Source organism: Bubalus bubalis, chromosome 8 (genome assembly GCF_019923935.1).
Source record: "Bubalus bubalis isolate 160015118507 breed Murrah chromosome 8, NDDB_SH_1, whole genome shotgun sequence".
Taxonomy (NCBI): domain Eukaryota; kingdom Metazoa; phylum Chordata; class Mammalia; order Artiodactyla; family Bovidae; genus Bubalus; species Bubalus bubalis.
Genome location: NC_059164.1, coordinates 46,284,037 through 46,309,864, shown reverse-complemented (window position 1 = coordinate 46,309,864; position 25,828 = coordinate 46,284,037). Strand labels below are relative to the sequence as shown.

At 47.8% G+C, this 25,828-nt stretch overlaps 1 protein-coding gene and 1 non-coding gene across 13 annotated transcripts in view; one reads left to right on the top strand and one right to left on the bottom strand.

Moving 5' to 3' along the window:
- The window catches only part of ATXN7L1 (ataxin 7 like 1), a 388,443-nt gene that overhangs the window by 340,174 nt on the left and 22,441 nt on the right, over window positions 1–25,828 (top strand). For all 12 annotated transcript variants that reach the window (XM_025291076.3, XM_025291075.3, XM_044947166.2 and 9 more), the window contains 3 exons: window positions 17,237–17,520; window positions 20,702–20,784; window positions 21,659–21,915. In XM_025291076.3, coding sequence (XP_025146861.1) covers window positions 17,237–17,520; window positions 20,702–20,784; window positions 21,659–21,915 — 624 coding nt within the window. The remainder of the gene's footprint in view (window positions 1–17,236; window positions 17,521–20,701; window positions 20,785–21,658; window positions 21,916–25,828) is intronic.
- TRNAR-UCU lies at window positions 22,347–22,419 on the bottom strand. Its single transcript has one exon. It is a non-coding gene; the product is annotated as a tRNA-Arg (tRNA).

Genomic DNA, 25,828 nt, shown 5'->3' with positions numbered 1-25,828 from the left:
TGGGGAGTGAGGCCATGGCCCTGCCCAGGGCCCTGGGAGGCAGGCCCCCCACAGAGCCCCCATCACAAGCAGCCTGGTCTCCGCTCCGTGAAGTAACTGCCAACAGAGGCAGGTAATTGGGAACTAACCACAGGAGGAAGAGAGGAAATCCAAAGAGAACGTCCCCGCTTTGATGGGGTGGGAGATGGCTGGCTGAGATGACTGTGAAAAATCAGAGGCTTTTAATTCACTTTTTTTTACCTCCATCTTTACTGAAAGTCAGTAAAGGTTACCTATGGAATGGACAGATAGGAAACCAAACAGAAAATGAGGACTGGAAGCATAAGATGAGTATCTTCAAATGCCAAGAGCCCTTACGGACCGGCTTAGTACAGAGCCTCCAGCTTTATCTTGCTGGCCTTGTGAAGGCAGACAAGGGATAAGTATGGAGATTGTTCATCTATATACTTAAAGAGGAAGAAGTCTTCTGTTAATTCATGCTAGTTAATTACACTTACGTTCATAGCTGGGAAAGCTGTGGATGAAAGTCATCATCAATTGGTTTGTCACTGCACGTGGGAAATTATGATGACTTTGTAAAGAGCTAATTGTGCCAGATCAACTGAGGAGCCTCTCACGACAGAGAGGAAGGGTTCAGACATGGCTGTCAAGAAGGGGATCACCTGTCATGCAGCCGGGGTTCACGGCCAGGCTTTGCTGTCTTCCGAATGTTAGGATCTCCATACTGTAGGACATGACTGTAACTGGTTAGGGAAGACCTAGCCTATGAGTGATACTGGTGGCCTCTGGGCCTGCCTGCTGGTCGTGTGAGTGTCCCTCTTTTGGTGACCTCAGAGAGCACCTGAAAGGTTGTTTGCCAAGGCATCATCTGGTGTCCTGATGTAAGTGCTTCCTGAATCACTGCCTCTATACAGATCTCAGCTGGTGACCTTGGGCAAGTGACTCGATCTTGGTGTGCCTGTTTTCCTCATGTGTAAATGAAGAATGCAGTTAACCATATCTCTGCCCCACGGGATTTTGTCTATCCCCGTGAGTATGGCTTCCCTTGTGGCTCAGCTGGTAAAGAATCCACCTGCAATGCAGGAGACCTGGGATCGATCCCTGGAGTGGGAAGATCCCCTGGAGAGTGGAGAAAGGAAAGGCTACCCACTCCAGTATTCTTGCTTGGAGAATTCCATGGACTGTGTAGTCCATGGGGTCGCAAAGAGTCGGACATGATTAAGTGACTTTCACTTTCATGAGGATGTAGTAATCTAAGTTTTTTAAAATCAGCAAGTGTGATGTCTTAAGGAGGGCACATCAATAAATATTTGACGATCATGTTATCATTATCCCTATTGTCACATGTGCCAAAGGACAGAACTCCTATAACTCCTCAACCAGGTTGAGAAGCAAAATCTCCTGGTAAAAGTAGAGAAATGGTTCTTCAAATTCAGACTGAAGTTGAAAATGGAAAAAGATAAGCTTTGATTGAGAGTCTAGAAATGAGCTCTAGAGCAACCAAATGAGGGAAACTGGGACAAGGCTCATGGGGAGTAAGTTGGGAGGAGACTTGGGGGTCACAGATCACAGCGTGAATGCTGTAAATGATCAACATGGTCCCGAAGGGCGAGACACAGCACCAAGAATTCTCCTAGGAAACAAGGCTTCAGGGGGACCGCTGGGATTAGATCAGCCACCATGTTTGGGTCACACCAACTAGCCTGCACTTACTAAGCCCTGCTCTGGGCAAGGCCCCTTCAGCTAGAGACAGAAGGTGGTTTTGAGAGAATCTGAAAATACTAAATGGGGTCCAAAGAAAGGCAATCAAAAGGATTGCAAGGAGAGAAATAGCCATTCTGAGAAAAGGACTCCAAAAACTACAGTACTGACCTTGTGTGAAGAGCAGAAAGGTCCGGGGTGACCTACCTGACTGCAAGTAGGTGGATAGTCTAGACAGATCAAGGGATGCAGGACCAGTGAGGCTGAGCGTCGATTGCAGCAGCCTCTCTCTCATCTCTGGTCAGTCCGTCCCCTGCCCACCAACACCAGCGAGGTGTACCGGGGGCTGGGAATAGTTGATTTGGTGGCTTCCAGGGCCTACCTCAGTTCAGGAAGGCTTCCCTAGAGGGCTGTGTGGAAGAAGCACTGGCCAACAGACAAGAAAAGTCAGTTCAAGTCCCAGCTTGGCCACTAACATTCTGTATGACCCTGAACAAGTCACTTAACTTCTCTAAGTCTTATTTTCAGGCCTGAATATTTTGTCATTTTTAATCCACAGTCCTCAAAACTTCTCCAAGTTTCTTAATTGTCTACTGAGTTGAGTTAGAATCTCAGCCCATTATAAACCATAGATCCCATTCCAGTGGGTGCCTGAAGTGGAGAGAAAGTAGAGGCAGGGCTGAGTCCCCCATTAAAAGCCAAACACCTACATCTAGAAGGAGGTTTATCTATAAACACCCTCTACAAACTGGCTGCAAACCCCTTAATCGAGTCGTGATCATTCGATACTATCCCCTCACTCTAGCTTCCCCACCATGTCTTCCCTTGGTCCCTTCACCTAAAACATCCATCCATCTTTATTCAATTTAACATTTAATGAGCACCTACTGTAACACTTTGTCCCAGCTCTGTAACAGTCCGTAAGGATGTATAGGGCTTGTCACCTGTGGCACCTTTGTGCAGGCTAAAAATAAGCCTGGATGCAGCCCTGGACCAGAGAGCACAATTGGCTAATGACCATCATCCCTTACTCACTTCCTCAGCCTGACATCTAGTGCAGTGCACAACCTGCACAGCTGTACGCTGCGCTTTGGTGACACGAAATTAAATAAGATGCACTGTCCTAGGAAGCCTGTAAAAGGAAACACGCGCCAACACAGAGCACAGTGTACAGGAGCTAAGACTTTGGTGGCACAGAAGAAGGGCGCCTAACCCAGGCTGAGGACTCAGAAAAGGTTTTTCAGAAGAGGTCACACTTGAGCTGAATTTGAAGAATAAATAGGAATTACACTAGACAAAGAAAACTGGACTAGAATGATAAATCTTATATTGATATAGATATGTATGTGTGTATATATATATGTACACACACATACATATATAAATCTAATAATATATTTTTAACCACAATTTTTTTTAATCCTTTTTTTTTTTTTTTTTTTAAAGAAAATGGAGATGGTGTCCTAGGCAAAGGAAGCAGAACATACAGAAGTACTTTCTTGTCAGGAGAGCCAGGTGATGAAACTGAATAGGTGAATGAGGGCCAGATTATAAAATTCTTCTGTATGAGCTATTTGGGAATTTGGACTTCACCCTGAAAGCTACATGGAGCTGTGAGAGGAGTGGTTTTAAGGTGTTGTAAGATCCCCATGGCAGCAGTATGAAGGTGGCTTGAGGGGCCACTCGGGAAGCAGCCACAACAGTGAAAATGCATTTGTATGACCCAGGTGGGGCGTGATGACAGCCTGGACCCAGACAGCAGTAGTGGACGTGTGCGGATGGGACCAGATGGGAGATACCGAGGAAAGCTCCACAGGACTTTGGGGCTGGCTGTGTTAGGGCTTGTAGTACAAAGGAAGAGTGTAGGGTAATGTTCCTGGCTTGAATAGCTGAGTGACTGGTCCTGCCACTTCCTCAAGAGAAGGACAGAAAGGACCAGAGTCTAGGGTGGGGAGGAAAGGAGGAATTCAGCTAGGGAGTCAGTGGAGTTTGAAGTATCTGAGAAACATCTGCGTGGAGATGTCTGCTGGGTATTGTCTGGAACCAGAGATCGGGAAAAAAGCCTGGGCTGGGAATGGGGATTTGAGAGTTGTCAGCGTAGATGTGGGCATTGAAGCAGTGATACAGATGGGATTTCCCTAGCAGATATGGAGTTTGAGAGGAGCAGGGGCCAAGGGCAGGGCCCACGAGAATGAGGTCTGGGCGGAGGGGGGTGGGCAGGCTTCCCTTCTCTCCTGACTCAAGCCTCACTGCTCTTCACTGCCTATCCCAGGGACCACCTTCTTCTCAAAGCCTTTCTCTCTCATTCTCTCTCTTGTTACCAGCCACTTGATATACTGGCATCTCCTTTTAATCCCCGCTGCACTTCATTTTTGCCTTACCCATGCCTCTGTGATATTGTAGATGAGACCTCTGTATTCCTTCTGCTCCGTGGTAATTGCAGGGCCTTTTACATAGCAGCTTCTCATACTCAGCAAACACAGTACCCTTGTCAGTAAATATTTGTTGAACTGAATGAAATGGATCTGACCATTGGAAAGGGTCATAAGATTTCCATTCCTGGAGACAGTTAACCCTTTATCTAGAATTGTCTAGACTGGCACTATCCAATCATGTATAATGTGTACCACACATGTAATTTGAAATTTTCTAGTATCCATGCTGAAAAAAGTGATAAGAAATAAGTGAAATTAATTTTGAACAATGTTTTATTAAACCTAATATAACCACAGTATTATCAATATATAATCAGTGAGAGAGTTCATTTTTTTTCCCCAAAATCTTCAAAACCCTGTGTGTGTTTTACACTTAGAGCATATCTCAATTTGTACACTAAAATTTCATTGGAAATACTTGGTCCGTATTTATATTGCATTTTAATAGATAGTGATTATATAATAGATTTGCGTACCCAAGTTATTCCAAAATATAATTAAAACATTTTCTAATAACTGAATCCAGTACCTATTTTTAAATTGTGAATTAAAGTTACATAAAAGTTAACATCAGATCCTCAGCCACATCTTAAGCCCCTCCCCTCTAGTTCATCTTAAGTGCTCTATCAGATAGCACAGACCTGGACACCTGGGCCAGGTGACCCTGGGTGGGTCCCTCTGGTTCTTTGATTTACAGGTGTATGAAGGTGACTCCGGGAGTTGGTGATAGACAGGGAGGCCTGGTGTGCTGCAGTTCACGGGGTCGCAAAGAGTCGGACACGACTGAGCGACTAAACTGAACTGAACTGAAGGTGACTCCTCAGATCTCTTTAATGTTATGCTTCCTGACAGGAGCTGCTAAATTCCCAGCTGGAAGGAGTCCTCCTGCTTTCTCATATTCACCTGCTGCTCCTGGGGGTGCTGTGGTAGCAGAGCCGGAGGACCCAGTTTGGTCATGCAGAGAATCCCCTGCCCGAGCTCTGTTCCCTGCTTCCAGGAGCTCTGCATCCAAAGGCCAAAGTGTAAGCTGTGCCTGCAGGTGGGACCGTGGCTTTTAGATGAGGTTAATAGCAGGTTAGGGACACCATTTCCAAGTAGCTCAAATTCACTTGTCTGGCCATACAACACCACTCCTAAGTTTAGGCCCACCTCCTGCCATCTCACATAAGGTTAAATGGTCCATGGGCTTGTTGTTTTCTCCCTTCTGTGCCTGGAGAGGTTAAAAAGTAACTGCATTAGAAGAGAGGAGAACATGGGGCATCCCTGAGCTACCAGCTTTGTCCCCTCTGCCCGCAGCACCCAGGCTCTCAGAGCCCCTCTCCTCTAGTTCACCAGTGGGGACCACCCCTGGGGAATCCAGAGGCCAGAGAATATCCTACCTGAAGTCCACAGAGCCCATAAAGGTGGAGGAAAGTGAGTAAAGGGGTTTTGTTCCCAGGTGGAAGTTAAGAGGGAATTCTGACTAGTTGGCTCTTATGTCTGTGTTCTGCCAGGGGACCAGCTTCTTGTGTCTGACTTTTCCACCTGCTGCCACTTCAGCCTCCCTGGTCCAGCTTGATGGGCCGATGGGGGAGCTCATATTTGCAAAGCCACTGATGTGGGTGGGAGCAGGGAGGAGGTTTTCCTCCCCTGCATGGCTTGTTGCCTTCTCTTTGGGCCTTATCAACCCACTCATGTGTGCTGAATGCTAAATGTGCTCAGCTATTAAAAATGCAGGAGATGAGCCTGCTGCTCCAAAAGGAAAATGAGCCAGAGTGAAAGAAAAATCAGCAGGCTCTCAGTTTCCCTGCATGTGCCTGGCAGCGGGTGGGGGAGGGCCCCCCTCCTCAAGGAGGCAGGGCTCCTGTGGGTGCTTAGCATGGGAGGCTTGTCCTCCTGGGCAGTGAGGGCTGGGGGCTAGGAGCACTGTGGAAGCTCTGTGGAGCAGGAAGTGATAACTGAGACGCTGTACCAGGCACCCTGGGAGCAAGGCGGCCGGCTTATTGCTCTTGCTTGGCATTGGTGTGAACTAGGGGCAAGACCATAGCTCAGTACTGATAGCTCCCACAGGACTTAGGGAGTCATCTCAGGATTTGGCCGAGGCTGGAGAATTCTAGAGACTCATAGGACTGCAGGCCCTCCAAGTGACCTGACTCCTCTGACCACCCCAGATCCCACAGCCTGATTCTTGCAGCGGCCCTGCCCTGCTCAGAACTCTTCAATGGCTCTCGGGTGTTTGACTGCAGAAGTTTAACCCCTTTGGAGGTAGATATATGATCTGGCATTTCCCCACTTGTCTAACTGCTCCTGCCAGTGTTTTAACCCCTTCGTTTCATACTCCAGGTGTCGCAATCTCACTGAAGCTCCTCAGCATGCCTCGTGTGTTGGCGTGCGCTGTTTCGCCTAACGGCAGCAGCCTCCTTGCCTGTCCCTTTTTGTCGTTGTACAGTTGCTCAGTCGTGTCGGACTCTTTGGAACCCCAGGGACTGCAGCACACCAGGCTTCCCTGTCCTTCACCATCTCCCAGAGTTTGCTCAAACTCATGTCTATTAAGTCTGTGATGCCTGTCCCTGCACATGCTTAAAATCTCTGCACGAGTATTGCTTCCTCCATGAAGGCTTCCCGGACTTTTTATACAGATTGAGATGCTCCTTCTTCTAAGCTCTCATTAACACTCAGTTTGCCAGTATAAGAGCTACCATCATACATGGTACTTATTTGCATCTTTAGCCTCCTTTGCCCCCTGCTGCATCCCCATTTTTTAGCATGGAATCTGGCATCCAGCAGGTGTTTCATAAGCGAATATATGATGAATGAGTGAGCCAATGGAGTCTGTGAAACTAGAACTGCTCCTTTGCCTTCTTTTTCCACAGTGATTTTTCTGATGCTAAAGGAAACAGCAGGTATAAATAACGATCTTTTGAGTTCTTGAAGAGAAATCAGGGTGCCATGTGCCACTGTGGAATTCTTTTTCCCTGTTACAATTATTAGAGTTAGGAATGGAGAACTAGGTCCTAAGTGATTAAAAAGGAAAAACCTTCTGTGCTCTGGCAAGAAGGGAAAGGTACTTTCTTTTAAGTTAGAGGCAACAATTACAGTCATACCAATAACACAGCCCCTGCATGTCATGTCCCAGGATGTTATAAAGAACACCCTGATCAGAAGGGAAGTGAAGAGGTGGCATGGTGTTCCACAGAAGTCCCTCCCTGGACTCCTGCTTACAGATTCAGCCCCTCGCACAAGACATGGGTTGGGGGGACATTTGGAGGCCAGTTTTTGCCCCTGGTGGTGCAGGTGTGGATGTCAAGCAAGAAGGAGTGAGGCAGAGGATGAGGGGCAGAAAGCAGGTGGCCTGAAGAAGTAGGTGCAGGTTACTGTGATGACCGCAGAAGAAAGAGGAGAAAGAGAAAGGGCAGGTTGGAAGGACAAGGATGGAAGGAGGGGCAGGTTAGAAGACACAGGCATCCAGAGGGCATAATATCTCTGCCAGGACAGGGAGGCATCTGAAAATTAACCATCTAAGTGCTGCCTGTTCCCTCAGTTTCAGAAGAACAATGGACAGCTCCTTGGGTGTAAACTCAACTTATCTTGTCGAGTTACAAAATTAGGGGCTAGATTGGATTTCCCTGGCAATCCAGTGGTTAAGACTTGGTGCTTTCACTGCAGGGGATGAGGGTTTGATCCTTAGGGAACTAAGATCCTGCATGCCATGCAGTGTGGCCAAAAATAAATGAATAAATGTTATTAGAATCTAAGGAGGAAAATATACTCTAGGACAACTGGGGAGGGAAAAGAAATGATATGTTGTGGGGTGGGGGAGAGTCTGTGCCAAGAAGGTTAGTAACCATGGTCCTTCGTATCTACAGAGGACATTGTCGGTTTTAGATGCCTTCATAGGCATTCGTGCCTTTGTGCTACTCCTTTTTGAGCCTCAAGGCTGCTCGGCGATGAGATGAGGAAACAGAAGTCCAAGGTGATGAAGAGCTGGGCCTGAGATGACACACACAGAGCTGGACAGGGGTGGAGCTGGAGCTATGGTAAAGAGCCCTGCCTTTAGAGCACCCTGAAGTCCAGCCCCCGTACCACCCTTCACTTTGCTGAATTAGTGTCCTGGGCCAACCTTTCTAAGCCTTAGGTTCCTCATCTATAAATTGTGGGTGAGGAGGAAACATGACCTCCAGTATGTGGGCTACCACCTAGCACCTAGCAGTGCTCAGTGTGTGCATGGCAGGGTGAATAAGGTGCTGTGTGTAAGGGATGGGGGGAGGTCAGCACCCCCCCCACACCTTTGTCATCTCAGTGGCTCCTCTACTAAGAATAGAAAGAGCTGGAGGCTAGTCCTTTCCTGAAGCATTTGTACTGGTGTAGAGCTGGTCCACTTTGTGTTGTGTTATATGATTTAACCTTCATCGCAAAGATTGGCTCATTCATCATACGCTGATTGGGCCAAGTGCTAATATATATATCTCTGGGATAACTCTGGAGTGATGGATACATTTGGTCCAAGTCCCTGTCCTCAGGTAGCTCATGGTCTGGCCAGGTCCCAGGGTCATAGAACTAAAACCTTGCTCTTTGATGTGATAAGTGTGGCAGAAACACCAAGGAAGGCAGAGCCAGCGCTGAGAGAGGAGAGGACCCCTCAACCGGATGGAGGCAGATGGGGGCGTGTTCACCCCAAGGAGGAAGGAGGGCACAGCAGCAGAAGGAACCGCCCACCCACCGCAAGGCCCAGAGCCAGGCAGACGCGCACAGTGTTCAAGGAGCTAGAGCTCCTGGAGGCTGTGGGAGAAGGTGCCAAGGGCGGGAGCCGTGTGGGGCCAGCTGTGAGGGTGGACTTGGTCCGCTGGGCAATGGGAAGCCCGCAAAGCCCTCTAAGCAGCAGGATAGCAGGGTCGGATTTGCATTGGTGGAGACAACTTGAGCACAGGGAGAGGCTAGATGGAAGATCTGATGATAGGATTTTGATCCAGGTTCTGGCAAGCAGTGAGGACAGTGATGACATTGAAGTAACGCAGAAAGGAGATGTTGATAGCTTAGAATTTTTTAAAAACACAAACTGTATTTAATTGGGGGCAAAGCATCTCCCGAGTTTGCTATAGATTAGTGTGAAGACTCAACTCTTGAAAGTTTAAACAAAATGTGCTTGGCATTCTGGATGGAGGTGGTTTGGTGTGGGACTGCCTGGCCAGTGCTGGATTCCAACACAGAGAAGGAGGAATAGGGAAGATGCTTCCTGGGGAAGTGCCACTGTGAAGGAAGCTGGGAGCAGAGGCTGGAGCGCTGACAGTAGCCAGGGATGCTATGCTCAGAAAAAGCTTCCTAAAAAAAAAAAAAAAGCTTCCTGAAAGCAAAGGCTGGGGGCCTGCGCCCAGGTCCCCGCTCCCCTCCTTCCCTGGCAAGGGCACGGAAGATGTTCTTTGAAAGTCTTTCTCTCCGAGGCAGTGTTGGCTGCAGGGCTTGAGCCCGGCTGTGACCGTGGTGGTGTGCTGTCTGTGGAAGGCCTGGTAGGGGCAGGCTGGACGGCTTTTAGCTCCAGCAGCGGGAGCTGGTGACCTCTGGCGGCTGCAGGTGGAAGCGCGCCCACTGGCCACTCCTGAGCAAAGCCTGGCTACTCTGGGGGCTCCATTCCGCCCTGCAGTAGTACTTCCTCCAGAATCCGCTTGATTGCTGATCTCTTCTATCTCAGATCCTACCCTCAAAGGCCCTCAAAGGTCCATGCCTTGCTGTGAGTTTCACTAGGTACTCATTTTCATTGTGAGGCTTCTCATTCTCATATATAGCAGGAAAGCACTGAGCAGGGATGGTTGTTTGATCTGGGAGTGTCTTAAATTTCTCTGGGACTTATCACCCAAGGCAGCACCCCTGCAGGCAGGCCGGTCTCCAGTGCACTCCTGAGACAGCCTGTCCAGCTTTGTGTACCCTACCATGCCAGGACTCTGTTTTCCCCCCGTTATCTTCCTCTCTCCTCTGATTGCTGATTTTTCCCATGGTCTTGGAGCATCACGATTCCCCAGGAATGTCGGCACATTAAGTGCCTGTTGATCTCTCATTGGGTCTGGAGACTACCTCCTGAGCTCCTTGCCTTGGGAACCCTGGCTTAACAGAGTGCCAGAGACACTAACAGAGGCTGATGCTGGGACTTCTTGCTTCTAGGGAATCTGGAGCAGCCTAGAAGGGGGCACATGCAGTTCTTCTGGAGGAAGAAATCTTAGGGCCATCACAGAGATCCCCATTGCCTCACACACTTCAGGGTTGCAGAAGACAACATGTTCATATGAGAGGAGACTGGAGTTCCTCTCACTCTTGTAGAATATGTATCCATGTAGGAACTTTTACCACTAGTCCAGGCTTGGGGAGTGCCTAGGGGACTGGGATGGAGAAAGCAGGTGGAATTACAAAGCAGGACCGAGGGCTTCTGGAAAGGGATCAAGTCTGCAAAGGCTTCTTACTCAACTCTGTCTTTTCCCTTTGCCACCCCCAGGAAGTGGTCCTCTACTTGGGGTGAATATGGAGGGCCAGTTGCTCCCACTCACCTTCTTTTCCTGCCTTCTCCTCCTCATCATCCACCCCCTCCCTCCATTGTGGGACCAGAAGACTCAAGAGGACAATAAGTTCTGACGGTGACAATGACTTGCACACAGACATATACCCTAGAAGCGTCAGGGTCCCTGGGGGTGGTGTCTCTCCTTCTTGTTTTAGCTACAGTTTATTGAGGGTCAACTATGTGCCCAGGGACTAAGCTAAGCACTTTATACATATTATCTCAGGTAATCACTTCAGATATCTATCATGACCTTCATTTTACTGATAAGGAAACTGAGGCCTGAGTAGTGAGGTTTTGAGATGAAGCAGGCAAGGCAGCCTCATGCCTGACTGGGCATTGCCCTCGAGGATGTCCCAATGAGGAGGCAAGGAGGCTCAAAAGCCAGCTTTCCAGGCCGGCTACCCTTCTTCTAATGCCCACAGAATTCAGATGGCTTTCCCACCAGAATGCATCTAGCAATAGAAAAGGCAGGATTCAGATCTAGGTTTGTCTGATTCCAAAGCCTATGTTCCTAACCATTATTCTAAACTCTCTTGCAACATCCTCCACGTTCTGTGACTTTATTAGAATGGTGATAAGACACAGACGCCCAGTTCAGCCCTACTTGTCCTCCCTGATTTGATCTCACTTGCCTCTGGCCACATTTACAATTTGTCAAAGTCAGCTTGTTCATTTCTCCCCACCTTCTAAGGGAAAATCCCACATCATTCTTCCCAACGACTAATCTGCTCTGCCCTCAACTGATGGACAAGGTCTCGGCCCATCACCCAAGTCACTGATGAAGATGTTTTAATCTTCTTGGCCAGCAATGGGTGCCTCTGAGTTCCACTAGATACTGCTCTGGGCCAGCACAAAATCTTACTAACCAATCTTTTTTCACCTCGGCTGCTAGGGTCCCTCATCCCCAACAGCTGTGTGGTCTGACTACATTTTTCCAGCTTACAGAGGGTGTGTTATGTGGGAGGGCCTCCAAAACTGCAGAGGCCAGGAGAGATTACGCCTGGTGCTTCCTCTCTGCCCTCCAGGCCTTGACACTCAGCCACAAAATAATATTAGATTAATCTGGTAGATTTCCTTATATCCTGTGCTCTGTGGTTGACCACCCTGTTTTCTTTTTTGCTTAAGGTATTTACAAATTGGCTTTCTGAAAGTTTTCCCAGTCTTTTTCCAGACTGAAAAAAAATACTATGTATTCATGCACCAGGGTTTAATGTAGCTCCTCCTGTGTCTGTTATACCAAGGCAAGACTTTATAGCTCTGTTATGTAGGCTGATTCTTAGTGATTGCCTGACTTTCAGACTTCAAGAATGTCCCACCTATTTCTTCAGTTTAAAAAATCTAAATATGACATCATGTCCTGATAGCAACCCCCAAAATGTATCCAAGAGAACCAAATAGAATTCCTTTTCTGCAGACCTTTTGAAATAGGGTCAGTTCCTCTTGACTTGGGATGACTTACCTACTTTCCCTGCTTGGAAGACAAGAGGCTAGGTGAGATGACCCTTTCAAGGATTAGCCAGTAAATCAGAGATCCTCAGAATTCTGCCAGGCCAGAAGCACAGGTTCATGGGTCTTTGTTGAAGGACTTGGTGGGGAGAAATAGACAGCTGAGAGCTCTCATCAGACATGTAACCCACAGCACGAATACCCTATGTCCTCAGGCTCTTGCCTGTCAAATCCATCTTTCCCCTGTGCTGCTAAGTGGAGCAGGGCTGGCAATGATTTCTGCAGGCCTAAAGATTTTCTAAACCATTCTTAGAAGGCTTATCTGTTGATGATGAAAGGATAAATCATGATTACCAAGAAAACAGAACTGGCAGGAGAGCAGCTGGCCCTGTGACACGTTGGTGGCCCTTGAAATGGCATGAGAAGATTCTCCACCTCTGCTCTTTTGCAGACATCACTGGGCAGAGAGAGGAATCTACTCAGGGCCAGGAGAACCATTTTTCTTAAAGTCAGAGGACCCTCCTTGGTCCAGAAAGGTAAATTCAGACAGGCCAGGTACCCAGGAAGCAGACACAGGCAGCTGAAGCAGCACTGGTAGAGCCAGCAAGGAAAGTAAGGGAGGACTGTGCTCGACTGTGGGATCCCTTCTAGGGAGCTGAGACAGAGATGCCGAGATAACAAGGAGATAAGTGCTCCCAGTAGTAGTAGACACAGCAGGGGGACCAGCTGCAGCCCTGAGCTCCCTGAAAGAGTTCATCCCAAGCGAACAAAACAGGCATTATGAAAGCAGCAGGGAAAGAGCAGGGACTCGTCCTTCCCTTTCAAACATTGCTCCTCAAAGAAAGGATGTAGTGAACTGATAAATGCAACTAATTGTGAGACCTGGGGAAGTGTGTAAGTGCACACCTTAAGACTGAAAGGGAAGGAGCTTGAGGGGCTTTGGTTAACCTTAGGGAGAGCCAAGCAAACAGACTAATAAATTGCTTAGTCAGTCATTTGGGTACTGCCAACCATCCACCCCACCCAACTCCTAGCATGAAGGTATTGGAGAGCCTATGATTTGACACAGAAAAGGAAGAGATGCCCAAACTGTGACAGCAGGGATCAGAATCTTTTGACTTCTTTCCAGATGAAAAAGAAGTGAACCTGTTATTCAGGGTCTGTTGCCTAGGGCTGGAACACTGTTTATTGGCTGGGAGACATGATGGCAAAGGAGTGAGGGGAGTGAGAAAAAGGGGACAGTGAGAGAAAGGAGAAGATAGTCCTGAGATGACGGTGCCCAGGCAGTGGCCCTCCTCACACATGCAAGGGTCTGTATGTATATGAAACAGGACCTAGGGCTCTCTATAGAGTCTTATGTTAGCCAGGACTGAGAAAAGATGGAAACTTTGGAGTTGGTTTTCAAAATTGGGAGCCACCATCTTGCAATCATTTCCCTCTTTGTTCATCCATTTGGAATCTAGGGGCTGTTGCCAATAGGACTGAAGAAAGGAGACTGAATGGCTGGACTGATGGATGGCATTTATGCTGGGATGAGACTGGTGAGGTTAACTAGGAAGGATCTATACTTCTCTCTCTCTCTTTGCTCTCTTATTTCCTCTGAGGATGTATTTGACCCTTCCCATCATCACTGAGCTGACTGCCTCCCAGTCTTCTCTTAATTCCCAGCAGAAGTGCCATCTCAGCTCAGGCAAGAAGCAGGTTGCCTTGAAGGGAAAGCTCAGAGCCTTTGGGGAAAGAAGGGGTAATACAGAGAAAAGAATCAGGGATGGTCCTCAGGCTCTCCTCCTCTCTGTCTGTAGCCCTTCTCCATTAGCTAGCGGACAACCTTAGCGTTCCTATCCCATCAACTCAATCTCCCTTCTCTTTCTGCTGCCAAGTGGCAACTTACATGACTTCAGGAGTATTTACTTAGTGGCTCTGTTCCTTACTGACTCATCTGGTCTTTAGAGCTCTTTGAAACATTTTTGATCAGATTTTCTTCACTAACATCTCCCCATTCCAATCCCAGAGGACTGCATATCAGTCTTCCCTTCTTTTTACTGATGGGTGTTAGTTTCACATCCTGTCTCTAGGCACTGGGGTTGAAGTCCAGCTGGAGTTCTGGAAGTGCTGGCAGTAGAGGGTGTGAGTGGACCACGCTCACGTAGTGGAGAAAGTCTCAAATTAGGAGATCAGTCACACACACTTGCCGGCCTGGCATTGTTCCAGTGGCTCGACCTGGCGCACGTGTGCTCGTGTGGCTGCCTTATGGGGCTCACTGGAGCTAGACGGTGACTTCAGGGAAGAAACGCAAACTGTGCTATGAGCATCTGAGGACCACTTGACTGCTTTTTTATGTTTATTTCAGTTGGTACAGTTGCTCTGGATCATCCTATCCTGATATCATCTCGTTCTGTTAAGCTCATGAGTACTCACTCTTGTCCCATCATGAGATAAGAGTGGGTCTGAAACGTGAAGGTCTAAGTTTCCTTTCCTGAACTCACTTGGCTTCACAGGGAAGTATATGGGAGGAGGCCACTCATGTGCTAGAGAATCTTCTCACCTGGCTACGAGTCCATGTGTGCATGTCAACACTTCAAGTTTCCCTTTTTTTCTAAAGAAGTAGAAGTCAACAGGTTAGAACAAGGGTGACAAATAAATCAACAAGAGCTTTTTAAGCAGGTTCTTATATATTTTTTAAATCAGGATATTGGAGAATAAGCTACATGAGTTTTATAATTTGTGGGATTTTTTTCCCCTAGTTTATGCATTTAAAATTTTTTAAACTATGGTGAAACACACATAACAAAATTTCCCATCTTAACCACGTTTAATGTTTAGTTCAGGAGTGTTAAGTGTTAAGTGTAAAAAGGCTTGCAGAACTGCAACTTAGTACCCACTAAACAACAGCTCCCCTGCAACTACCATTCTACTTTCAGTCTCCATGAACTTGAACTCTAGGTGCCTTGTACAATTGGAATCATGGAGTAGTAATCTTTTTGACTTGCTTATTCCATTTAGCATAGTGTCATCAACCTTCATCCTTGTGTCAGAATTTCCTTCCTTTCTAAGGCTGAATAGTATTCCACTTTATGTATCTACCACATTTTGTTTATCCATTCATCCATCAGTGGTCATTAAGGTTGCTTCCACCTTTTGGCCATTATGAATAATGCTGCTAAGAACATGGTGTACAAATACCTCTTCACCACCCTGCTGTCTGTAATGTGTACCTTTTAAAATTGAGTGAAGGAACGAGCCTGAAAGAATTTAGTATCCCATGCTGCTAAGTCACTTCATTCGTGTCCGACTCTGTGCGACCCCAGAGACGGCAGCCCACCAGACTCCCCCGTCCCTGGGATTCTCCAGGCAAGAACACTGGAGTGGGTTGCCATTTCCTTCTCCAATGCATGAAAGTGAAAAGTGAAAGCGAAGTCGCTTAGTTGTGTCCGACTCTGGCGACCCCATGGACTGCAGCCTACCAGGCTCCTCTGTCCATGGGATTTTCCAGGCAAGAGTACTGGAGTGGGGTGCCATTGTAGCACTGCGCATTTTACCATTCAGAAGAAGTCAGGAATGCAGCCCTAATTTTACCAGGCAATCTCTTTTGCAGCTTCTTAGTGTGTTGACTTTTCAAGGGCTTCTTGTGCTGTTCTTCAGCCATAGGATGAGTGCTTTGAGAATTGCCATTAACTAGAAAGTGGTGGCAGTGTAGCTTTATCTCAGTGATTGAGATGCTGATCAAAGACAGAACTGTCAGTAACTTGGTATCTTACTTAAAACTGCTGTTGCAGTTTCCCCTTACGTGGGGCTTGACGTCCCACCCCATGCCAAGAAAGCACGTGGTCTTGGGGTGAAGTCTGAGGTTTGGGAGCAGTGTGCTCCACCACTGAGTGCCCTTCTCACTGGCAAAGGCCTATAAATAACATCCGGGATCCTGTTTCAAAGTCAGGAAAGGGGCAAGGGCTAGCAACAACAACAAGGGCTGAGGGGGGTTGCTGAAATAATTTCATGAACAAATTGATCAAAGAAATGATCTGTGAATGAATCTTGGAGAAGGGAGAACCAGCCAGCCGTGAGAACAGATAAAACTCCTCCCCTGCAAAACCAGCATGTCTTTCGTGCCCTTCATTGTCTGCAGACATGTCTGAGCCCTAGTTTAGCCCATTTGGCATTCAGAGAGCTAAGTCGGCTGCACTCTCAGCTCAGGGATGACTTGAGGGTGCTGAAGTGTTTGCATTCCACCCTCCTGCGAGGAGGAAAGGGAATCTAGTTCAAGAACCAAAGCAAAGCTTACTCATCTCGTCTCATCCTTTCAGACCCGGAGATGGAGTCCTCCACCACCCCCTAGACACAGGGTCTTCCAGCATGAAATGCGCAGAAATCAAATGCATATCCATTACAGGAGAAATGGCAGGGAAGCAGGGCTAGAGTGACAGATTCTAAAGAGCAAACATATACCTTTGTGCTCTGTCTTCTTAAAATTCATCCTCTCACCTGCCAGCCTTGAGAATTGCCTATTTACATAACTAGCTGCCTAAAATGGAATATTAGATAATGTTCCATGGCAGCCCATCCCTGGGACATGAGTGATCCAGGAGTCCTCTGACAGCGCGGAGCATGGCCTGCTGGCCCGCAGCCCTGCCTCCGTGTACTGTGAGCCTGTCAGCACTCCGAGCTGAGCAGATGTCAGGCCCGGTCGCCCGGGTGGGAGACTAGCCGAGCAGCGGGGGAGGGGGCGTGATTCAGCACGCGGCTCCATGGCACACCGTCTTCAGGGACAGACTGTACCGCTTCCTGAGCTTCACAGCAGGCACCCTGTTCTGCCCAAGGTGCTGTCTTGGAGACTGCTGACAAAGGGGACTGAGGAATGGGGGAGCGACAGGATCTATGGGGACAACTGATCCAGGAGGTAATCAGTCAGCACTGATGCCATCCCTGGCACCACGCCAACCTCACATCGCCGTCGGTCTTTTCTGAGGCATGCATCTCCCTCCCATCAAAACTGGAATCCTGCTGCTCACTTATAGGAGGAGTATAAATAAGTGATAAGGAAGTGTCCTGATAACGATAAGCAGGGATATCTTCTCAGCAGACCAGATGTATCAAAGAAGGCAATTGTGTGTGTGTTTGTTCATTTATTTTTCAGTGTTCCGGTTCCCGTAGTCAGTTTAGAGAAAATTCCTAACCTAGTGAAGGCAGATGGTGCCAATGTCAAAATGAACTCTACGACCACTCCTGCGGTCCCCTCCTGCTCCACCTCATCCTCTGCCGTCTCCACCCCACCTGTCATTAAGCCGGTCTTGATGTCCAAGTCAGTGCCACCTTCCCCAGAGAAGATCTTAAATGGCAAAGGAATTTTGTCTACCACCATAGACAAGAAACACCAAAATGGCACCAAAAACAACAACAAGCCTTACAGGAGACTTTCAGGTACGTGTCTGTATTCTTTTAGTCTGGCTCATGATCAGACTACAGCTGAGTTGCGTCCAGAACTAGGGAGTGATGCGATCTTATAATTGAGCAGGTCTGTTTCATTTTAAGGGGAACATGGAGTTTACCTACAAACAGGAACTCCCATCTCAAAATGCAGGGGAGAACTTATTCTCTTAATCCCGGGCCAGATTGATGATGGCTGGGCTGAGTTAGCTCAGCACTTAGCAGGAGTTATCCTGGTTTTCCCAAGGCGGGGAGCTCTGCACCCCCACAGCACTTTGTGGATTCAGAGGGTTTTGTCCTCGCTCTGACAGGATAAATCGTCCCTAGATTCTGAAAAGTCTCAGGGCTGCAGACTTGGACAGCCCGCTGTGATATCTCCCGGTAGCTCAGGGCAGGCTTGGGGCGGTCACATTGGTACTGTCAGCCCATCTCCATCCTTTGGTCTCATTGGTTTCCAGGTTCATTCTGTGGTCTGGGGCTACAAATGCCTTTCCCACATAAGCAGATTGGAATTCCCACTTGGGAACACTTAGACTGGCATAGCAGGATGGGTGCTGAGGGGTCTCTCTGCAATCTACTTGGTTGTCAGAGTAGGCACTCAGGAGGTACCCAGAAAGGTGCACATGGCCAGTCTTTAAGTCAGTGGTTGGCCCTTGGGTCCCCCAAGTGGATGGTATTTGCTTTGGGTTTGTTGTGAAAGGAAATCTGGCAGTTTTACTTTCTCCAAAAGATCAAGAAAAGCTATAAATTTTATAACTTCTTCACACACCCTGGCCATTTATTAGATGTTAACCAGAAGAAAGAAAAATATAGTTGCCCTTGAACGACGCAGGAATTAGGGGTGCCAGCCCTCCATGCAGTTTAAAATCCCCATATGATTTCTAGTAGGTCTTCTGTGTATGTGGTTCCTCTATATTCACAGGTTCAACCAACCTCCAGTTGTGTAGTACTGCAGTATATATACTACTGAAAAATACCTGTGCACAGTCCAAACCCAAGTTATTCAGGGGTCCACCATACAGAGAAAACTGCCCTGTGAGAGAGAAGCTGTGTCCTCTGGCATGAGCATAATTCCTAAGTGCCCCCAAGAATTGTGGGTCATTTTTATTTTTTACTTTGTGTTTATCTGTATTTCAGGTTTTCTCTTATGTCTGTAACTTTTTAAAAGTTTGGGTCTGAAAAGTATTTTGCACCCAAAGCATTCAAATGACAGTTATATTACCCTAAAAATCTCTCCATGCCCTTTTCACCCCCTGTCCCACAAGAAAGGCAGAGTCTGGCACTGTCTTTGAGGGTGGGGGCCTCTCTGTGTGGACAGAGCCCCTGCACCCAGCTCTCTTCCTGCAGAGAAAGGTCACTGGCACTCTGCAGAGGAGGTGGCATCCCTGAACGAGCTGCTGGATCTGTCTGGGTGCAGTGAGGCTGGGCTCCCTCGTCCTGGCAGAAGCATGACTGTGGCTTCCAGCCGGCACCTTAATCTGAAGTTGTTTGGGGATTTTTTGTGTGTGTTTGTTGGTTTTGCATTTTTTGGTGGTTTTGTCTCACTGGGTCTTTTGCTTATTTCTCTCTCGCTTTCACATTTGGCAGCCAGCTCCTGCCCCCAGCCAAACAACCTGTTCAGTTCCAGGCCAACACGAGTGCTGGTGTGGATCTGGGCACGGGGCTGACTCCACCAGGTCCAAGGGAAGGAACTCGCACCAGGCGGCCTGGTGCCTGGCGCCCAGACCCTCCTCGGTGGGCAGAGAGGGCTCATGAGAAGCAAACATCTCCAGGCCTAACAGTTTTCTCTTCTTAAAAAATGAAGCTTAAGAAAAGAAGACAAAAGCAAAAGAAAGGGGCAGGATGCATTTTGATAGCTAAGCAGGAAATCTGTCTTGGATATGAGAATGGTTTTATTGCAAACATCATCATCACCACTGTTGCAACCATCCCACAGCTCCCAAACCTTCTTTTAAAAATAGAATGCATTCATTTTTTATGGTCGGATTTTACTCCAGCAAGTTCAGACAGTTTTTCAGGCAAGGTAACCTCTTTATAGCTTGCAGCCATAGGAGGCCCTGAAGGGGACATACCACCAAGTTTATACATGCCCCTCCACCTGCCCATCCACCTCCCCACCCACCTGCACTGCTGCCCATCTCTGTGAATGCCCAGAAGAACCGTGTCATTCCTGCCCTGCAGGACTCAGGTGTTTGCTGGGTGTCTTCCGGAAATGGCACAGGCCATCAAGAGGTAGAACTATAAAGCTTGCAGTGTCTTTAAGAGGTTCTCTCACAACCCTCCATTTTCTAGGGGAGGAGAACATTTTTGTAGCCCAGAAGGAAGAAGATCCAAAATGAGCATATAAAGAGTAGGTTCCCTTAGAAGTCACCTCGACAGGAGCCATCAGGACTCCAGTGGGAAGGCAGGAGCTGGGGAAAGCCTGCTTCCCTCAACCATCCTTTGTGCCGAGGGGACCGCTTGCCCGGCTCATTCCCTTCTGGAGCACCAGGCTCCAGGCCGGGGCAGAGCAACTGTGAGGCCAGCAGGCCCTGACCTCTCTACACCTGCAGGTTCAGCCTCAGCGTAAAGCCCACACCTGCCCCTGTCTACATGTTCCTGAATCAGGGAAATCCAGGCAGCAAGGCTGCATGGAAGGCCTTGTGCTGAGGACTTTCCAAAGCATGAGAGAGGCAGGTCACACTGACATGTCAAGGAATAATTTCCCACTCAAATGGCTCAAACTATTAGGAAAGCAGGGCAGTGTGGGGAGAGTGGTGTATTCCCGGAGCTACCCCAGGGGAGAAAGTGGCCCCAGGTCCTTCCGGTGGCTCTGCAGCCAGCTTTGCCCAAAGGTGCCTGGGGAGATGTTTGGAGTGAAATAAAGCCTGAGAACCACGTGGCTCCTTTCCCTCTGCTGCCCACCCGCCCTCTCCCCTTGTGCATTCCCATCCCTACCACATCCCCACCAAAGCTGGACGTGGGAACTCTTGGGTTCAGAGAGAAGCGCCATCTTCCCCCAGCGGTTCTGGAAGCATTTTAGCAGCCGGTTGGAGGGAAAAAAACAAAACAGATTGCCTGACAATGTCTCACTTGTTGGTGCAAATGTGCATTTTTTTTTTTAAAATGTAGTCTTAATGCCAAATCCTATTTAGTCTCCTTTTTTCTTATATTTTTTGTTTGTTTCTTAAACCAGAGAGAGAATTTGACCCAAATAAACACTGTGGAGTATTGGATCCCGAGACAAAGAAACCTTGCACAAGATCCCTCACCTGCAAGGTATTTCTCTTTCCATAAAAAATACTTCCTGCTCTTGCTGGGGCCTTTGTCGAAATGTTTGCATGCCACTCTCTGCACACGGCAGGGTGTGGAGCCTCGACACGACCCCCAGCTGCTCTTTGTAAGGGAAATGCTTTCTTCTCTTCCATGGTAGCAGAGTGCCTGCCTCAAGCTGGCTGGCTTTTTAAGAAGGAAAAAAAAAAAAAAAAATAGGCTTCCCCTGTTACTTGTGAGGCCAGACAGTAAATTGTATTTATAGGCACTCACAGGCGGTTCTAAACCCTGCTACGTTTTAATGTATGCAGGAGCAGCACGGCAGCGGCGGCGGCGGCGGCGGCAGCGCCCTGAAAGGCAGCCCCAGAGGGGAGGACGAGCCGCCGCGCCCCTGATCCGGCCGCACCGGGGTGGCCAGGGGACAGCTGACCCGAAGCGGCCACCCGTGGGTAGCCCCCAGCCCCGTATTTCATACTGAACTGCTAGTGCCTCTTGGGATGGAGGCCGTGGCCCTCTCTGCTTGGTGTCTCTGTGTGTCTGGGCCAAAGCGAGCCTCCCACCTGCACCTGGATTAACTCCAGCGCGCCCTCACCGGTGCCTGTCGTCAGGGAGGTCCTCAGGGGTTCAGCGCTGAAGCTCGTCATCTTTGGCCATTTTTCGGAGGAAGCTTTGGCTCCTTAACGCCAGGAGCGTAGGGCACGGTTGCATTTTGTGTGGTCTCTGCCTCTTCCCAGCCGCAGAACAGGAGCTGTTGCCTTGAAGTTGACTTTTCAAGCACCTCTAAATTCCCATGAATTGCAGTTTCTGAAATGGAGGGCCTGGGGAAGCAGGTTTATGTGCTGATCAAAGAGGCTGTGCTTTCCATCTCTCTTCTCCTTAGACTCACTCACTAAGCCATCGGAGGGCAGTCCCAGGCCGGAAGAAGCAATTTGACCTCCTCCTGGCGGAACACAAAGCCAAGTCCCGGGAAAAAGAAGTTAAAGATAAAGAGCATCTCCTGACTTCGGCAAGGGAAGTACTTCCCAATCCCCCCGGGCCGGCGCAGGACTCACTGCTGGGACCTTCAGGGAGCTCGGGCCCAGAACCTAAAGTCGCGTCCCCTGCAAAATCCAGGCCACCCAACTCTGTGCTTCCTCGGTAAGTCCCCCCTCGGTGATGGAAGCCTTGAGTCCATGGTCAGTGACTGCCTGCCTGATTCGAGTGTGGTCTGATCACCTGTGAAATGGGAGTCATCGTGGTCCTACCTAGTGAGGCAGTTGTGGACTTGAAATGAGAGAATGGGTGGGAGGGGCTCAGTCCAGCGTCTGCCACGTAGTGTCCGGTGGATTTTATTGCTGTCACCATTGTCACGCTCACTATGGTCATCGTTGCCATGATTGTCATACCTCATAACAGACCCAAATCCGACAGCATGTGTTTTCACAGAGCAAGAGTCAGCTGTAAATAAATACCTGAAAGTGACACTCAGCCACCAGGCAACTTCCGGGTTGGGGGTTGTTTGGTTTGGCTTTTTTTTTTTTTAATTTTATTTATCTATTGGCCACACTGTGCAGCATGTGGGATCTTAGTTCCCTGACCAGGGATTGAACCTGTGCCCCCTGCATTAGAAGCACAGAGTTTTAACCACTGGACTACCAGGGAAATCCCTGGGTTTTTAGATTAGAGGGAAGCCTTGTGGAGGGGAGGGGAGTCGGCACAGCAGCAGAGCCCATTTGTTACAATATTTTGTGAATTTTCCCCACAACTCTCCAGTGGTCAGGGTAGAGGGAAATTTGGTGTGATGGCGCTGTCCTTAAATTTTCTTCACACCAAGAAAGCTCAGCCACTTCTTTGAGATTTTATTTGGTTGTCCTGGGAGGAAATGAAAGAATAGAAAAGAGTGGGTACAACATTGTAAGTCAACAATCCTTCAATTTTTTTAAAAAAAGAAAAGAAAAAAAAAACCCACTTGGATTTGCAGTGATTTAAGATCCACACGTGTGTGCTTTGACAGGCAGTGGAGTACCGTATTGAGCCACAGACAATTTCCAGGTGGTAAGACTGGGAACCCTCATTGAGAAATATTTAAGTGCTTGCTCCATAAGCAAGGTACTGTGTTAGGTACTCTCAGGCAGGGGCACAGAGATTAGTGAAACTAGATCTTGCTTTTCAAGAATTTAGAGTTCAGAAGACACAAATATCCACAACATCATAAAAGGGAAACATTAATAATACAATGTAAGTGTAGAGACTGGATGATTTTTATTGCACACACTGTGAGTCTTAAATAGTAGTTGTCCAGTCAGCAAGCAGGCATGAAGAGAATAGAGTTATAGAAGAAGAGGATAGAATTTATTTTTAAAGTAAAAGCAAATATTTGATGACAATTGTTACTGACCTACCAGGATCTCTTGTGCCTTCCACTTTGGTGCAAACCTGACCAGTTTGACAGCCAGAGGCTTCCTCTGGAATCACCAACCTTAGCCTCAGACATCTGGGGAGATGCAGTCAGACAGAGTCAGCACCCACACATCCCCATCGTCATAACCACTGTCATCCATTGTCATCATCCATTTACTTGCCACTTTCCTTCCCGCCCCTCATTTTGCAAGATCCTTTTATAATGACTTCTCACTGTAATGCCAGATGTTGGTGAAGGAGATTGCCTCTGCTTTAGAGTCTAGGAGACAGTTCTGCTCCAAACTTCTGGACAGGGCTTCAGTTCTGTATACACTAGCTTTCACACTTCTTGGTGGCAATGGAACTATTTTATTCCCATAAAATATACCTGATATAAAAGCAAACCTGCCTCCACCTGAAGCCGTCTCAGCCCTGCTTTCATCACACGTATACCCAGAACCCACTGCGCATCCAAGGGATCACCTCGGATTCACTGAGAACTTCAGGGAACCCCACTTTGTATTTATTTCATTTCTTATTTCTGGCTGTGCTAGGTCTTCAGTGCTGCGCGGACTTTTCTCTAGCTTTAGCTGATGAAGGCTACTCTCTAGTTGCGGCGTGTGGGGTTCTCATCGTGGTGGCTTCTCTTATTGTGGAGCACGGGCTGTAGGCTGTGTGGGCTTCAGTAGTTGCAATTCCCAGGCTCTATGGCACAGGCTCAATAGTTGCGGAACACAGACTTAGTGATCCATGGCATGTGGGATCTTCCTGGACCAGGGATCAAACCCATGTCTCCTGCACTGGCAGGTGGATTTCTTTACCACTGAGCCACCAGGGAAGCCCCTGAAAATTCTCTTTTATTATACATTGCTCCATCGATTTTGACTAATGCTGGCACTTCACACCCAAGCAGTGGTACCTGGCTGAGCAGTGAAACCAAGGACAGCCGTTAAAAAATGAAAACAGGTGACCTTAAGAGCTGCTTTTTTTCTGTTTCTTTTTTGTAATTTTCAGGGGAATATTTGTCAATAGAGAAATGCCAGGTGTTTATTTTCTTTTAGGGAAACAGAAGAAAGAGAGAGGGTGAGGTTAATCAGCAAAAAGAATGTCTCTGAAAGGGACAGGGAGGCCAAGGAGCACGTTACAAATGTTGGTAAGAGAATAGTTTTTGAGGATGCTTTTCAAGGCACCAGAAGACTCAGGGGTGAACTCTGTTCCAAAGTTAGTGGAAAATAACATTCTCTTTCGATTGTTTTAGGTTCAAACAAGACCCCATGCTATCAGAGATCTAAAAGGCATGATCAGAAGTTAATGTACTCACATTAGACTTAAAACCATTATTTCCCTCATACTAATGATATAATAGATATTTCAATTGCATTCATTATCTATAATTGACCCAAAGAATGACTCGTGAGTGGAATTATGGTAATCCCTTCGAATTGTGAATTTCTCTTGTAGGAAATGCTAACTATGTAACATTTACTTCTTAAATATCATTTTGGTAACCTTGAAAATATTCCAGTTCTCATATTTTTGAATTCCAACCCATTCTTGTAACGGGTTTCTAAAAGAGGAACTTGAGCCTAGGATTAGAAAAGTAAAAGTCAACTAGCAAGGTTTGGAATAGGATTGGAAAGTGCAAGGATCAACTCCTTGTCTGCTAACTAAATGAACATGGTCATGTCTCTCAGCCTCTCTGGCCTTAAACTGCTCATCTGCCAAATGGAGCTAAGGAAAATTAAGTGCGAGTATCAAGCTCATAAGAAGCACTCAGTTGATGGTAGCTGGTAGGAAGGGCCATGGTAGTCAGTGGGAAAGCAGTGGGAGCCAGTGAAGGCCTAGTTGTGACCTGGTTTCCATTCACCTATCCTCCTGGCCTCTGTCCCTCAACCTGGGGGCCCTTGGATAACATACCTATAATGCTCTGCTTTCTTGCCCCCAATTCAAAGGGAACACCTTGCTTTCCCCACAGGGCCCAAGGGCTATGGATAACCAGGCCAACCAAAGCCATCAGGACTCTTTGGAAAGGCAGAGGGAGGTGCAGAGGGTTGAGCTGGGCTCTAACAAGCCAGGCTCTGGCCCCCAGGAGGGGAGGAAAGGTCAGCTGTGGAGGTCAATGCTCACAAGGTCTGGGCACCTTCCCCTCTGTCTCATAGATGAACACACATCTCACCCTAAAGTATAAAATGGCAAACACCAATGAATCTCAGACTGACGAAGGCAGCGGGGAAAGAGGCAGAAGGTCCTAAAAACCTGAGAAGGGGCAGAGGTGAGTCTGCAGTGAAAGCTACTTCAGTTTGTGACTCATTGATAGTATAATCACCAAAGTGGAAACCATTTCTCTCCTCGACTTAGGTTTATCCCTGGGCTTTTCCTACCCATTTCTCAGTAGTTCGGGCTTTAAAGTCAAGCAGACAGACCAGTCTCATTTCCACTTTTTATTAGCTTGGCAACCAGTGTCCTCATCTGAGAAATGTAGGTCATAGTTACACACACCTAAGGCAGTGGGTAGCTCTGATGAGAAAATGTGAAATATGTGACATGCCTACACGTATGTGTGTGTGTGTGCTCAGTTGTGTCCCACTCGTTGTGACCCCATGGACTGTAGCCCACCAGGCTCCTCTGTCCATGGAATTTTCCAGGCAAGAATACTGGATGAATTGTCATT